Source organism: Saimiri boliviensis, chromosome 7 (genome assembly GCF_048565385.1).
Source record: "Saimiri boliviensis isolate mSaiBol1 chromosome 7, mSaiBol1.pri, whole genome shotgun sequence".
NCBI lineage: Eukaryota > Metazoa > Chordata > Mammalia > Primates > Cebidae > Saimiri > Saimiri boliviensis.
The window spans coordinates 32,640,192-32,657,122 of record NC_133455.1 but is presented as its reverse complement, the minus strand read 5'-3'; the positions used below and the strand labels follow the sequence as shown (position 1 = coordinate 32,657,122).

Sequence of the window (16,931 nt, the reverse complement as noted above, 5' to 3'; positions counted from 1 at the left end):
TGGTCAACATGGTGAAACCCTGTCTCTACTAAAAATACAAAAAAATTAGCTGGGCATGGTGGTGCGTGCCTGTAATCCCAGCTACTCAGGAGGCTGAGGCAGGAGAATTGCCTGAACCCAGGAGGCGGAGGTTGCAGGGAACCGAGATCGCGCCATTGCACTCCAGCCTGGGTAATAAGAGCGAAACTCCGTCTCAAAAAAAAAAAAAAAGAAACTCACTTAAAACTGTACAACTGCATGGAAACTGAACAACCTCCTCCCTGCTCCTGAATGACTACTGGGTAAATAACGAAATTAAAGCAGAAATAAAGAAGTTCTTTGAAAACAATGAGAGCAAAGACACAACGTGCCAGAATCCCCTGACACAGAGAAAGCAGTGTTTAAAGGGAAATTTATAGTACTAAATGCCTATAGTAGAAAGCAAGAAAGATCTAAAATTGAAACCCTAACATCACAAAACAACTAGAGAAGCAAGAAGCAAACAAATTCAAAAGATAGCAGAAGACAAGAAAAACCAGATTAGAGCAGAACTGAAGTAGACAGAGACAAGAAAAACCCTTCAAAACATCAATGAATCCAGGAGCTGGTTTTTTGAAAAGATTAAAAAAATAGGTAGACTGCTAGCTAACTATTCCAAACAGTAGAAAAAGAGACTCCTACCTCTAACTCATTTTATGAGGCCAGTATCATCCTGTTACGAAAACCTGGCAGAGACACAACAAAAAAAGAAAATTTCAGGCCTATATCCCTGATGAATATTGATGCAAAAATCCTCAATAACATATTGGCCAAATCCAGTATGTTATTGAGGATTTGAGCAGCACACCAAAAAGCTTATCCACCACTCCAAGTTGGCTTTATCCCTGGGATGCAAGGCTGGTTCAACATACACAGATGAATAAACATAATTCATCACATAAACAGAACCAGTGACAAAAACCACATGATTATCTCTATAGATGCAGAAAAGGCCTTCAATAAAATTCACCACCCCTTCATGCTAAAAACTCTCAATACACTAGGTATTGATGGAATGTATCTCAAAATAATAAGAGCTATTTATGACAAACCCACAGCCAGTATCATACTGAATGGGCAAAAGCTAAGAGCATTCCCTTCGAAAACTGGTAGAAGAAAAAGATGCCCTCTCTCACCACTTCTATTTAACATAGTATTAGAAGTTCTGGCCAGGCAATCAGGCAGGAGAAAGAAAGAAATAGGAAGAGAGAAAGTCAAGTTGTCTCTGTTTGTAGATGACATGATTGTATATTTAGAAAACCCCATTGTCTCAGCCCAGAATCTCCTTAAGCTGATAAGCAACTTCAGCAAAATCTCAGGATACAAAATCAATATGCAAAAGTCATAAGCATTCCTATACACTAATAACAGAGAGCCAAAGCATGAATGAACTCCCATTCACAATTGCTACAAAGAGAATAAAATACCTGGGAATACCACTTACAAGGAATCTGAAGGACTGCTTCAAGGAGAACTACAAACCACTGCTCAAGGAAATCAGAGAAGACCCAAAAAATGGAAAAATATTCCATGCTCATTGATAGGAAGAATCAATATTGTGAAAAATGGCCATACTGCTCAAAGTAATTTATAGATTCAATGCTATTCCCATTAAGCTACCATTGACTTTCTTCACAGAATTAGGAAAAAACTACTTTAAATTTCTAAGGAACCAAAAAAATGGCTTGTATAGCCAAGACAATCCTAAGCAAAAAGAACAAAGCTGAAGGCATCATGCTACTTGACTTCAAACTATACTACATGGTTACAGTAACCAAAACAGTATGGTACTAGTACCAAAACAGATATAAAGACCAATGGAACAGAACAGAGGCCTCAAAAATAGCACCATACGTCTGCAACCATCTGATCTTTGGCAAATCTGACAAAAACAAGCAATGGGGAAAGGATTCCCTATTTAATAAATGGTATTGGGAAAACTGGCTAGCCATATGCAGAAAACTGAAACAGGATCCCATTCCTTACACCTTATACAAAAATTAACTCAAGATGGATTAAAGACTTAAACATAAGACCTAAATCCATAAAAACCCTAGAAGAAAACCTAGGCAATACCATTCAGGACATAGGTATGGGCAAAGACTTCATGACTAACATACCAAAAGCAATGGTAACAAAAGCCAAAACTGACAAATGGGATCTAATTAAACTAAAGAGTTGCACAGCAAAAGAAACTATCATCAGGCTGGATTTGGTGGCTCATGCCTGTAATCCCAGCACTTTGGGAGGCTGAGGCAGGTAGATCAAGAGATCAAGAGATTGAGACCATCCTGGCCAACATGGTGAAACCCCATCTCTACTAAAAATACAAAAATTAGCTGGGCATGGTGGTGCGTGCCTGTAGTCCCAGCTACTCTGCAGACTGAGGCAGGAGAATTGCTTGAACCCGGGAGGTGGATATTGCAGTGAGCCGAGATCGCGCCACTGCACTCCAGCCTGGTAACAGAGCGAGACTGTCTCAAAAAAAAAAAAGAAAAAGAAAGAAAGAAACTATCATCAGAGTGAACAGGCAACCTACAGAATGGGAGAAAACTTTTGCAATCTATCCATCTGACAAAGGGCTAATATCCAGAATCTACAAGGAACTTAACTTTACAAGAAAAAGTCTACCCCATCAAAAAGTGGGGGAAGGATACAAACAGACACATTTCAAAAGAAGACAACTTAGTTTCTAGTTACCTATCCATGGACACTTGAATTGCCTCTAATTTTTGGCTGTTGTGGTTAATGTTGCTATGAAAAAGGGTATGCAAACATCTCTTTAAGACCTAGCTTTCAATTCTTTGTAGTATCTGCCCAGAAGTGGAATTGTTGGATCATATAGTGATTCTATTTTTAATTTTGGGGGGAACAGTTGCACTGTTTTCCACCAGCAGTGCACAAAGATTCTAATTTCTCCATATCCTGACCAGCAGTTGTTATATTTTTTCTCTCTCTATTTTAATTATCTCATGGCATGTAAAGATGTGGATTTTCTTTTTTTATTTTTATTTTATTTTATTTTTTTGAGACGGAGTCTTGCTCTGTGTCAGTGGTGTGATCTCAGCTAACTACAACCGCCACCTCCCAGATTCAAATGATTCTCTGTCTCAGCCTCCTGAGTGGCTGGGACTACTAGTCCCACACCAGCTAATTTATCGTTTTTAGTAGATATGGGGTTTCGCCATGTTGGCCAGGCTGGTCTCGAACTCCTGACCTCAGGTGATCCATCTGCCTCGGCCTCTCAAAGTGCTGGGCTTACAGGCATGAGTCCTTGGGCCCGGCCTGGATTTTTCCTTTTTTTTAATAGTAGCCATCCTCGTGGGTGTGAAGTGATAGCTTATTGTGGTTTTGATTTGCATTTCCCTAATGATTAGTGACTTTGAGCATCTTTTCATGTGTTTATTGGCCATTCATATGCTTTCTTTGGAATGTATGTTCAAGTCCTAGAAATCAGGATTCATTGGCTTGCCAAAAGCTACTCCTTGGAAACAGAAGTCTGACTTTTAGTTTTGGTTGTCACATTCTGTGGTGATGTCAGGGACAAATATAAAAATTACCAAATGTTAATCCAGTGTGAGAATAAGTGAACTTCAGTTGAATATTTGAAAACTGAGCATAATACTATTTAGGGAACCTGAATTTCAGTTTGAAGTGTAAGTATATAAAAATCTTAATACTCACTATCTGCAACTTAAGAATCAAAGATTCCCTCCCTTTTCAAACTCAGGAACTGAATAAATTTGGACATCAAAGGATGCTTTATCTTTTTTTCTGCTTATATCCTTATAGGAAGGAACTTAATGTCTTTATTCTGGTTTTATGACTTGGTTTTTCTCACTTATGGTCAGATTGTTCTGGCAATTGACTACATCAGTACTTTGGTATTTATGATGAAAGTTGATCTTTTAGCTGACATGCAAAAATTTTATTGGGAGGAGTAGCAATAATTATGATTTTGATGAGATGTTTTATGTAATTGAAAGGAGTTTTATTTAATGTAAAATGTCTGTTTTTTTCCATTTACAGGTTTCTGAAGGATTGTCATTCTTGCATAGCAGTGTGAAAATGGTACATGGAAATATTACTCCTGAAAATATAATTTTGAATAAAAGTGGAGCCTGGAAAATAATGGGTTTTGATTTTTGTGTATCATCAACCAATCCTTCTGAACAAGAGGTAATGAAAGTTTTAGTCCTAATTTTTAAGGCTGGGGAAATGTTGATTATATCTGGAATGGACTAGAGATGTTATAAGCCTTATAAATGCATGGAAATAGGCTATGTGGTACAGTGGTATGTTTAGATGTACAGCCTTGTAGAAAATTTCTAGTGTTAATTGCACCTATAAGTATTCTTTGGCACGTTACTTCCATAGTAGTTAATGTTACTTGAGAAAAGGATGCCAGAGTTAAATAAATTTAAGAACTATTGGGTTAAGTAGGGTTTTGGGTTTTTTTTTTCTCAGAATGTCAAATGTAATAACACATGTGACTCTCTAAAAGTGTTTCCCTAGTTTACTGGATCATGAAATATTCTTTAGGGAGCATAATAACAGCAACAGCAATAGCAATAGCTAACGTTCTTATTGGAACACTTTTCCACACACTTTCTGTACTTATTTAATCCTCACAATGATTCAGTGTGGTATAGAATAATACAGATAAGTAGGCTTAGAGAATTTTTCGAAAACCTGCCTAAAATTAGGTAGATGGTAAGTGATAGAGCCAGAATTTGAACCCAGCCTTTCTGCTTCCTATTTATACTTAGAGAAACACTGCATTAAATCAATTCTGTTTTGTGTTGATTGGGTCTGCATGGCATAGAAGATCTGGTGATATGGCACCTTATGTTGTATTTTAGGTTTTTATCATATATAGTTGTTAGAGGGTCCGTAATTTGACCTAAGATTTGTAATTTGAACAGCCATTTTTAAGGTAATAAGAACTAACTAGTATTGGTTGAATACATACCATTAATGGGTCACACACTATGCTATGTCAAACTTCCACACATTTGTTTAATCCTTACTACAATCTTTTGAACTTTTTAACTAAATCACATAGCTAGTTAGTGAAAGAACAAATTTCAAGCAACAGTCTCTATCTGAGCTCATACAACTTTTAAAGCCTATATATCATAAAACATGAGCCAGATCTTCACATGTTCATATTAGATATTACATTGATAATTTATCTTCTGGAAGAGACTCTAGTAATCGCAGTTTTAACAGTTGTTTCTCAGTTTGTTGTATGAACTTTTTTGCATTTGGGGATTTGGGAATTTGGGGTTTGAAGGTGTGGTGGCATTTTTACTTGCATGACTGAGTAGAAATTTAAAGATAGATTGCTACTGCTTGATAGTGATTTGCTTGAATTTGAAGTAACCCATGCAATTCCTTTTCTTACTACAGCCTAAATTTCTTTGTAAAGAATGGGACCCAAACTTACCTTCATTGTGTCTTCCAAATCCTGAATATTTGGCTCCTGAATACATACTTTCTGTGAGCTGTGAAACAGCCAGTGATATGTATTCTTTAGGAACTGTTATGTATGCTGTATTTAATAAAGGGAAACCTGTATTTGAAGTCAACAAGCAAGATATTTACAAGAGTTTCAGTAGGCAGTTGGATCAGGTATTTACCTATAAATAATTTGCTTGTATTAAAAAATTTATTAAACATATCATTGATTTTTTTTTCTAAAACGTGTTCAGAAAATTCTCTAAATGATGAGTATCTCATTTTAAGTTTGCATAAAATCAGTTTAATTTATTATATTTTATTTTAATAAAATTACAGGTAACGCAGACTAGGCCAGGTGCAGTGGTTCACACCTGTAATCCCAGCACTTGGGGAGACCCAAGGCGGGTGGATCTCTTGAGTCCAGGGGTTCAAGACCAGCCTGGGTAACATGGCTAAACTCCATTTGTACAAAAAAAGTATATAAAAAATTAGTTGGGCTTGCTGGCACCTCCTTATAGTCCCAGCTTCTTGGACTGCTGAGATGGACGGATCACTTGAGCCTGGAAGGTTGAAGCTGCAGTGAGCTGTGATTGTGCCGCTGCATGCCAGCCTGGGGTGACAGAGTGAGACCCTGTCTCAAAAAAAAAAATTTTTTTTTCAAATAAATAAAGAGGACTAGTTAAAGTTTGTTCCTAGAACTTTAATCATGGCATTTGAGTAAATATAAATACAGGAACATGTTACTGAAGGAATAGAAACAATTTTGAGTATTAAGGATACCAAAAAAGTGTTTTGCTTTGCAACAGTAGAATTAACAATTTGTTTAAAATTTAGTCAGTATATTTGTAGTACAATATTGAGTAAATTCTTAAATGCTTTCTTAAATAGACTTAATAATGTAAGTGTATATATCTTTTAAAATATTTTATACTCACATTTAATGTTATCACTCTTTTCAATAGTTGAGTCGTTTAGGATCTAGTTCACTTACAAATATACCTGAGGAAGTTCGTGAACATGTAAAGCTACTGTTAAATGTAACTCCAACTGTAAGACCAGATGCAGATCAAATGACAAAGGTGAGTACATGTGGATTTCTGCTTAAGATGGAGAGACAAAAAAATGAGTTAAAGCAGGTTAAGTTGTTTTTTCCCCCCAGAGATCCCTGATCTGAGATTAAGTTATTTTAAAGCAATAGTCAGATATAACCCCAGATAACATCTGTATTCTTAAATGTATTAAATATTCCACTTCGCTTAATTTTACACAGCTAAATAATTTACATACTTAATTGCTGTGATAGAAAATTAAGATTTCAAATAGAGTGCTAACCATCACAATTAAGCATACATATGTTCTAGACTCCCAGAGAATTCATAGTCCTCTATTTCACTCGTATAACCATGGATTTAGTTTTGTTTTGTTTTTAGACGGAGTTTTGCTCTGTCTCCCAGCCTGGACTGCAATGGCATGATCTCAGCTCGCTGCAACATCTGCCTCCTGCGTTTAGACGATTCTCATGCCTCAGCCTCCCAAGTAGTTGGGATTACAGGCACCAGCTGCCACACCCAGATAATTTTTGTGTTTTTAGTAGAGATGGGGTTTCACTGTGTTGTCCAGGCTGGTCTCCAACTCCTGACCTCAGGTGATCTGCCCACTTCAGCTTCCCAAAGTCCTGGGATTATAGGCATGAGCCACTGTGCCTGGCCAACCATGGTTTTTAACTAATAACTGGTATTTTTATGCCTTCAAGTTATTTTATTTAATCTTTCAGTATTTTAGACTTATGTAAAAGAAAGTTTTTACCCAGCCAACTCACAGGTACAGATTCCAAAGATTTGAACTTGAAAAATAATTGGTTTTCTTATTCAGAGTTTTATAATTCAAATTTATATTAAAGTGATCTTCGGCATTTTGCTAAATGTTTCTGAGTTTTTTTTTTTTTTATCATATTGTGACAGTTTTAGATACGAGAAGTACTTTCAACTTAACGTTTATCAAAACACTATATTTCCATTTTTTTTTAGATTCCCTTCTTTGATGATGTTGGTGCAGTAACACTGCAATATTTTGATACCTTATTCCAAAGAGATAATCTTCAGAAATCACAGTTTTTCAAAGGACTGCCAAAGGTTCTACCGAAACTGCCCAAGGTTTGTTGTTGATAGTTTCTTATTAATAGTCAGGATTTTAGAAGTTAAAGTTTATTTTAACTTACTACAATAACTTTCCCAAGGAAATAATATAACTTTGCCTGAGGTACATAAATGACTATAAAATGCTGCCAACTGAAGCCAAAACTTCAGTGGACCTTTTTTTTTGCATGGTCCAAAAATAAATAGAATAAAAATTTAGAAGGGTACTAGCTAGGCAAAGACAGCAGTTGGACATGAAAGGTCATTAGAAGAGTCCATAAGCTATCATGTGGAGTTCACTGTCTCACCAGCAGTTAAAGGGATACTTCTGTTAATGTTAGCCTTTCCAATTCCTTTAACTACTCCTTCTCTGACTTATTAAATCATAAGTCTAATATAGTTTTTAAAATGTTGGTGAATGCTGAAGAGGCACTGGTTGGAATACTAGTAATTCCTGGTCGTAAAAACATTTCCAGTGTTTAATCTAATCAGACATTTGTTGGTTACCTACTCTTTGTCTGAGCCTTTACTTAGATGCTATGGAGAGTAAAGAGGAAGTATAAAATACTGTCCCTGATCTCAGGCCCTTATAGTAAGTGTAGGTAGGGTTAACATGTGAAACAGTTAATGGTACGTGATAGTGTGTATGTTATGTGGTATGAATCATAAGTAATGAAGGAATTAAGAGGAGAAACAAACATACCAGTGAAGACTAATTAGGGAAGGTTTCCTACAGGTAGGGTGACTGTGTATCCCGTTTTACACACGACTTTTCCAGTTTATGCTATTTGTCTTGGCATAATTAGCAGTAGCATCCTATTTCACTCTCAAAATATACCGGTTTCAACCATAAATTGTATGGTCACCTTAACCTAAAGGGATTGGAGGTTTTAGACTTTAGTGTTAATTAATACTAAAGACCTGAAAAAATGTTCATTTTTTAATAAAAAAAAATTTTCACCTTTCAGCGTGTCATTGTGCAGAGAATTTTGCCTTGTTTGACTTCAGAATTTGTAAACCCTGACATGGTACCTTTTGTTTTGCCCAATGTTCTACTGATTGCTGAGGAATGCACCAAAGAAGAATATGTCAAATTAATTCTACCTGAACTTGGCCCTGTGTTTAAGCAGCAGGAGCCAATCCAGGTATGTTATAGATATTTTTGTGTATTTATCTACTGTTATTCATGATGATGACTATCACTGCAAACAAAAGGAATGAATATATGAGTTTTAAAAAAACTGAGGTAAATATATGAGACTTTCTTGTCCATTAGTCAGAAGGCTGTTTTACATGTTTGAAGCGAACTATTTTTAAAATTATGATTGAACTTTGCAGTTAAATGTCTACAGCTCTCCATAAGTTACTATCTCAGAAAATAAACTGCAGTGAAATTTTGCATGTGTTATACCATTCTTTATGTGCTATATATATACTTTGTAGAAAGTTACATGTTTAGGAAAAGAAATATTTGTTTTTCTTGAAGTATTTTTTGTTGTTTTGTTGTTTAAGTCTTTAATATGTAGGTGCTTTTTGCCAGTTGTTTCTCTCTATTTTATTGCTAATAACTACTTTCACTAGAATAGGAAAATGCTTACAGCACCATGGAAATAATGTGTGTGTGTCTTGTAAGTGAAAAAGTAGTAAGTCTCTCATGTATACAATATATACTTGCTAAATTCAAGGTAATTTCGATTTAAGAGCAGTAAGGTCACACATCTGGGTTGAATTGGGGCTTCTTTATCTCCTTACTTGAAGTATGACTTGCGCCGTTGCCATTTTAAAGCTTCTGTTCCCTCATTGCTACATTGAAAAGGATTGTTGAAATTAAATGAAATTTTCTGGCACATAGCAGATATAATTACATGTTTCTGCCACTGTATAGTAGTAATAGCTTATTAGTTATATATCAACTATCTGATTTAATGGTTTTATGATTCTTTGTAGTCCTTCCCTTGAAAGGAGGGGAACAGAAGGAAGTATGTGGTGGTAAGATGAGAGTTTCTGTGGATTAGGGAAAGAACAAGTGAGGGAGCTGTAGCGTTTGAAGCAGGCTTCCCCCAAATGGTCAAGTTGTCATGAGGGAAAGGTGGTGGAGCTACTGTTCCCTAAGCTATGCATCAGTCAAGATAGTATCCTAAGGAACCTATAATCTGAATTCTTACTTGCCTTCCTTCTTTTTTCTCTTAGTTGTCCAGTTAAAAATACCTTTTGGGCCAGGTGCAGTGGCTCACACTTATAATCCCAGTACTTTGGCGTGCCAAAGCAGGCAGATTGCTTGAGCCCAGAAGTTCAATTCAAACCAGCCTGGGCAACATGGTGTGAAACCCTGTCTCTACAAACAAACACAAAACAAGCCAGGTGCCTGCCTATGGTCCCAGCTACTCAGGAGGCTGAGGTGGAAGTATCACCTGAGCTTAGGGAGTTCGAGGCTGCAGTAAGCTATGTTCGTGCCACTGTGCTCCAGCCTAGGTGACAGAGTGAGACCCTGTCTCAAAAAAAAAAAAAATTCTTCCAAATATTCTTACCTGAGTCTTGGCAAAACTAATTTCTGCATAAATAGAAGGGGCAGTATGTTCCTTATAATTTAGGTATGTGGAAGAATGATCAGGGACAACTTAAAAACATTATTTTCTAAAATTAAAAAATATATGTAAGAGATAGGGTCTTGCTATGTTGCCTTGCCTGGACTCAACTCCTAAGCTCAAGCAATTCCCCTGTCTCAGCCTCCCAAATAGCTGGAACTACAGGTGTATGCCACTGTACCTGGCTTCTAGAATTTTTTCTTACACTCCTCCTCAATTCTATACTTTCTCTTTTTCTCTTGAGCTTCATAGAAGCCAAGTAATGGAATTTACTTCTTTGGGATATCTCACTTTACTGGATTTTTTTCACCTTGTAGCTTCCCAATAGTTGGTACATGTGGGCAAGTAATAGATTACTGTAGATATGTGAGAGTTAGGAGATTAGTCTTTATTTAATTAACATTTAAATTGAGAGCAGATGTTAAATATTGTGCCTCTAGAAATGTAAGAGACTTGATTTGTATGTTTTTGTCTTCCACGCCTTCAGGCTAGCAACATGGTGAGTGTGACAATATATGAGTTATTATTTTGAAGAAGCTTTACATTTGGCATATACCGAATCTCTTAAAGAGTCCAGGTTTCAATACATTGTTTCCCTTTTCTAAACAGATTTTGTTAATTTTCCTACAAAAAATGGATTTGCTACTAACTAAAACCCCTCCTGATGAAATAAAGAACAGTGTTCTACCTATGGTTTACAGAGCACTAGAAGCTCCTTCCATTCAGATCCAGGTACAGTATTTGATTTGTTTTTCTTTAATGACGATTTTGGTTCTCAAATCAGAAGAAGAGGTGTAAAGTACATTTTGGATTTAAGTCATAAAATACATAATAGTAAATATATTTATCTATTGAGTTACATTATTGATGTACAATAACTAAAATATATTCAGTCCTGATTTGAAGAATCAGTGTATTGTAAGTGAAAAAAGTGATGAGTCTATGTACATAATACCTGTATCATGAGGTAGATTTGTCTATATATATCAGAAATGTACTATTATGAAAGAAGATTTGATATATTATAGTTTGTATTATTGTATGTCTTCTTCTCTGCTTCTTTCTAAACCAGTAATTATGAACAAAAATTCCGAAGAAATTTTCTTTTCTCTTTCTATGCCATTTCCATTTTTCTTGAAACTGAGTCTTGCTCTGTTGCCCAGGCTGGAATGTAGTGACAGTCTCTCCGCCTCCTGGGTTCAAGCAGTTCTCCTGCCTCAGCCTCCCTAGTAGCTGGAACTACAGGCACTCACCATTACACTTGGCTGATTTTTGTAGTTTTAGTAGAAACAGGCTTTCGCCATGTTGGCCAGACTGGTCTCGAGCTCCTGACCTCAGGTGATCCTCCTGCCTCAGCCTCCCAAAGTGCTGGGATTATAAGCGTGAGCCACCATGCCCAGCCACATGTGCCTTTTTCTCATGAAAACATTAAGTAGGTATTTTCCCATACTCATGATTTTCCTTCATGCTTGGTAACTCAGTTTTCTATGTAGAGAGGCTATTTCTTCTGCAGTGAAGCTAATTTGTATAGCAGGTAGTTGGAAAAGCAGACAGTAGTTTAGTGTAACCATTCTTAATGCATGTATAGTCATACTTCTGTTTCACAAAGGTAATCTTAAAACACCATATACTTTGCCAAACTGTTAGTTATGTAGTCTTTGTGATTAAAATTTTGGTTCTAAGAGTTGTTTGTCTGAAAGAAATTCTGGATCACTATTAAAAATGTAATTTAGTTTTTTTTACTTTGAAAATACATACTTATGTTAAGAACATCTCACTATATAATGGTTCGCAGTAAAAGCTTATAGTCTCTGTTGCCAGTATAGAAATTTTAATGAAACATAGGATTTTATTTTTTTAAAAGTTATTTACTCTAAAGCTTTTTTTCTTAATATTAACCTGATACTACATATTTAAGGTCACTTTTTGCACTTAATTCATTCTTTGTCTTCTAAGTTATTTTGTTCATTCAAGCCTGTGAGGTTGATGTTAACATTTTTTTCCTTATAATTAGATTTGCCTTCTTAAAGGTAAGGGTATGCTGCCTTTGTCCAAATGACATGGATGAGTGGGGAAGGTGTATCTACCTCTATTTCTTAGTCATTTCTAAAGAAATTGTGAAATATAGCTTCACGAAACATTTTCACAGGCCCTGTGCAGCCAAGCTTGTTTTATATTTAGTGATATTAAAGAAGAAGGAGGGGAAGATTAAGTGATAGGAAATCCATTTTCTTTATAGTTAGTTTGGCCAATAAGCGACTTTTGTAACTTTGCTAAGCTTTGGAAACCAGCATTTCTTTTTCCTTTTTTTTTCTTCTTTTTTTTTTTTTTTTTTTTCAGATAGTCTCACTTCGTCACCCAGGCTGGAGTGCAGTAGCATAATCTTGGCTCACTGCAACCCCCGCCTCCCAGGTTCAAGCAATTCTCATGCCTCAGCCTCCCAGGTACCTGGGATTACAGCCATGGGCGACTAGGTCTAATTTTTTTGTATTTTTAGTAGAGATGGGTTTTACCATGTTGGCCAGGCTGGGGAAACCAGCATGTCTGGTATCATTCAGTGTAAAGTTTAGTAATGAAATTAGCACTGCTTGGTTGATAAAGCATATATAAACAATTGGGAGAATCCTAGAGAAAACAAGAAATGAGAAATCTTTTCTTCAGGGTTCTTGCAAATAGTAGGCTAGAAAGTAACATCTGAAATTCAGTTTTAAATTAAAGTTTTTAAAGTTAAGTTTGATTAGAAATATTTAAGAGGCTAGAGATTGTTCTGAAAACATTTGGAAAGGTAGAATATGGTTTGCAAAAGGTAGGATTCTTAAAAAGAGGCTTTTAAACATGTATATCAGACACAATTTTTGAAAATTAATTTACATTTTAAATCGATGTCCAAGTTATGTTCATCACCCCCAGCCACCACCCATTAGACAGAAAATGTAAAATAAGCAGAAGTTTCTGAGAATTTGCTAATTAGACTCTTTGAGGTTTGATTTTGTATTTTTCAATCTCCTGTTATTAAGTTCCTCATCCAGCTATTAATAAGTTTCTCATCCTGGGCCGGATCCAATGACTCACACGTGTAATCTCATGGCTTTGGGAGGCCAAGGTGGGTGGATCACCTGAGGTCAGGAGTTGAAGACCAACCTGGCCAACATGTTGAAACCCTGTCTCTACTAAAAAAATACAAAAATCAGCGATACGTGGTGGCGGGCACCTATAATCCCAGCTACTCAAGAGGCTGAGGCAGGGAGAATTGCTTGAACCTGGGAGGCAGAGGTTGCAGTGAGCTCAGATCATGCCACTGCACTCCAGCCTGGGCAACAGACTGAGAGTCCGTCTCAAAAAAAAAAAAAAAAAAAAAAGTTTCTCATCCTGTCTCCTCTTCGGGTTAGAGCTCTCCCCTACGTGATTTAGACAGAATTAAATTTGCTTCTTCATAACCTGCTGGTCTGAGTTTGATTCGATGGCATGATACTTTTCCAGTTGCTTTTTAGTAATACAGGTGTTAGGGGGACCTTTGCCATAAGTCTGTCTCTGTCTCTCTGTCTTAAAGGCTGATCTTCTGTAAGGAAACTCCTTACAGGAACATAGTATCCCACTGACTGCTAACCCTTAGCCATTCTCTTCTCCCATCTGTGATCGTTTATTATTTTTATTATTTATTTATTTATTTTTGAGATAGGCCTTCACTGTTGCCCAGGATTGCGTGCAGTGGTGCAATCTTAGTTCACTGCGGCCTTGACTTCCCATGCTCTTCCAGGCACAACTTATCCTCCCTCAGCCTCCCTAGTATCAGTGACCACAGGCACACACACCTCTATGCCTCGCTCATTTTTAAATTTTATAACCCACTTAATTATTAATAGTTCTGAGTGGATATAAATAATTAACTCTATTAGATTTGCCTTTGGAAACCTAAGAATAAGTTAAAGCAAATAAAGTATATCCCAGTGTTTTGATAACAGATTCTTAGTAGTTAATTTATTTCTATCTGCAAACTATAAATGAATATCTTGAAGTTCATCTGATATTTTCAGTAGCGTCCTGCTGATTCACATTTGTGCTTCCATTTTCCTCAGTGATCCCTTCTCCTATGCTTTACGACAAAGATCATCTCTCATAAGGTGCCCAAGATGTGTGTACTTTAGTCAGTTAGTTCTCAAGCCATTTCTTCTTCCTAGCTCCCAGTTATCCCTTTGTTTTCCCCAATTATTCCCAGAATTACCAGTTTCCATTTCTTCTGTGGTACCACATTAGATAATAAGAATGTTTTAAATTTGTTTCCCCCCACTTCTGAGTTATGCTTGCTTTAAATTTCAGAATTTGGAAGTACTTACAAATACAAAAAAAAAATACAATTTGCTCTCACAGATGACCATTTTCAAATATATCCTTCTAGTCTTTTTTCCTAAGCCTGTAGATAGACACAGGTACCTACACATTTTAAAAATTGGGATTGGGCACAGTAGCTCATACCTGTAATTTCAGCACTTTGAAAGACCAAGGTGGGAGGATCCCTTAAAGTCAGGAGTTTGAGACCTGCCTGGGCAACATAGTGAGACCCTGTCTCTACCAAAAATAAAAGATGATAAAATTAACCAGGCATGTGGTACGTGCCGTTAGTGCCAGCTACTTGGGGGGCTGAGTTAGGGAGGAGGATCACTTGAGCCCAGGAGGCTACAGTGAGCTGTGAATTTGCCACTGCACTCCAGCCTGGGCGACAGAGAAAGACTTTGCGGAAAAAAAAAAAAAAACCAAGAAAAAAAAATTTTAATTGAAATTATATAATACTCTATCTTCAATTTTCTTCTCAAAATGATTAAACACTCTTTTAAGGCCGGACTCAGTGGTTCGTTCCTGTAATCTTAGCACTTTGCAAGGCCAAGGTGAAAGAATTGCTTAAGCTCAGGAATTCAAGACCAGTCTGGGAAATGTAATGAGACCCTGTCTCTACAAAAAATTTAAAAATTAGCTGTGCATGGGCCAAGGCAGTTGGATCACCTGAGGTAAGGGGTTCGAGACCACCCTGGCCAGCCTGGTGAAACCCCGTCTCTACTAAAAATACAAAAAATTAGCTGGGTGTGATGGCACGTGCCTGTAATCCCAGCTATTTGGGAGGCTGAGGCAGGAGAATTGCTTGAGCCCAGGAGGCGGAGGTTGCAGTGAGCCAACGTTGCGTCACTACACTCCAGCCTGGGCAACAAGAGTGAAACTCCGTCTCCAAAAAAAAAAGAAAAAAAAATTAGCTGGGCATGGTGGTATGTAACTATAGTCCCAGTTACTCAGGAGACTGAGGCCAGAGGATCGTGCATGCTTGGGAGGTTGATGCTGCAGTGAGTTATGATTGCATCACTGCACTCCAGCCTGGGTGACAGAGCAAGGTCCTGTCTCAAGAAAAAAAAGATTAAAATTAAACACTCTTTTAAATGTGTTTTTTTTTAAGAAAAAGTGTTTGTATTTTATCATATGGATATATAGCTAAGAGAGTCATGAGTATTTTTACGTAATTTCATACTTGATTTTCTTTTGTGAAAGTTAGCAAAACTTAGGTGTTCTTGTTATTTAAACATAATGAGGACTTGTGTTATCAACGAAGAAGATTAGGAATAAGATCAGGGAGTTTAGATACCATGCACTAGTTATTATGACCTAGTATGACTTTGAGTAATGTCTTCTGAGCTTTTTCTCTCATCTGTAAAACTGAAAAGTGATTATAACAATTCATTCATTTTTCAAAGAGTTGTTGAAAGGACAAAATAATATATGTGAAAATTTATTTCAAACTATATGACAATTTAGCCATGCAAATGCAAAACCTTGTAATATCTGAGAAGAGATAAGAGAGTCTTTCCCTAATATTGATTCAGTTTATTTTCTTGATAGGAGCTCTGTTTAAACATCATTCCAACCTTTGCAAATCTTATAGACTACCCATCAATGAAAAATGCTTTGATACCAAGAATTAAAAATGCCTGTCTACAAACATCTTCCCTTGCTGTAAGTAATGGCGTATTAATTTTTGTTTTTCTTTCACTTGTCGGTGCTTTAAATCATTTTCTTATTATTTAGTAACCCCTTTATGTATTGTTGTTTCATCTTGGCTGTACATAACTTGTATATAGTACTATAAAATTGAGCTGTGGTTTTGATACATAATTTATAATATTACATTCCTAACCTTACTTGCTGTCCCTTTACTTTGAGTCCTTCAGTAGAAAAGTTGGGTGATTATTTTTTTCTTAATCCTTTTCTGCTATAACTCAATTTATTTTATTGTTAGTTTTAAAATATTATGAGAGTTTTTTCTTAATCCTTTTCTGCTATAACTCAATTTATTTTATTGTTAGTTTTAAAATATTATGAGAGTTTAAGTTGGTATCTAAGCCTAAAAACTTGTTGAATAGTTTCCTTTTCTAAATAGCCTTAATTTTTAGTTATTGGTCTCTAAATTTCTTGTTCCTCACTGACTTGCCCACTTTTAAAAAAGGTAGAGTACTATAAAGCAATAAGTTAATATGAATACAGGTAGGAGAAATGTAGGCCAGCGGGGTAGTTGCCTCCTTTGAATGCAAAATTTGAACACTCAATTACTTGTTAGTCAAGGAAGGTAGAATTAATAATGAAGTTTTCATTATCTCATATTGAAAGCAATAAATGTCCCCAACCTTTTCTCTAACACTAAATATAAAATTTATTACATTGGTATTTCTTTATAGAGGTAATATTGAATGCT

The 16,931-nt window shown here is 36.2% G+C and overlaps 1 protein-coding gene across 5 annotated transcripts in view; it reads left to right on the top strand.

Annotated features, from left to right (window-relative positions):
- Positions 1–16,931, top strand: part of SCYL2 (SCY1 like pseudokinase 2) — a 74,388-nt gene that overhangs the window by 38,870 nt on the left and 18,587 nt on the right. For all 5 annotated transcript variants that reach the window (XM_010340209.2, XM_074402355.1, XM_074402357.1 and 2 more), the window contains 7 exons: positions 4,048–4,197; positions 5,431–5,652; positions 6,444–6,560; positions 7,509–7,634; positions 8,585–8,761; positions 10,811–10,933; positions 16,082–16,195. In XM_010340209.2, coding sequence (XP_010338511.1) covers positions 4,048–4,197; positions 5,431–5,652; positions 6,444–6,560; positions 7,509–7,634; positions 8,585–8,761; positions 10,811–10,933; positions 16,082–16,195 — 1,029 coding nt within the window. The remainder of the gene's footprint in view (positions 1–4,047; positions 4,198–5,430; positions 5,653–6,443; positions 6,561–7,508; positions 7,635–8,584; positions 8,762–10,810; positions 10,934–16,081; positions 16,196–16,931) is intronic.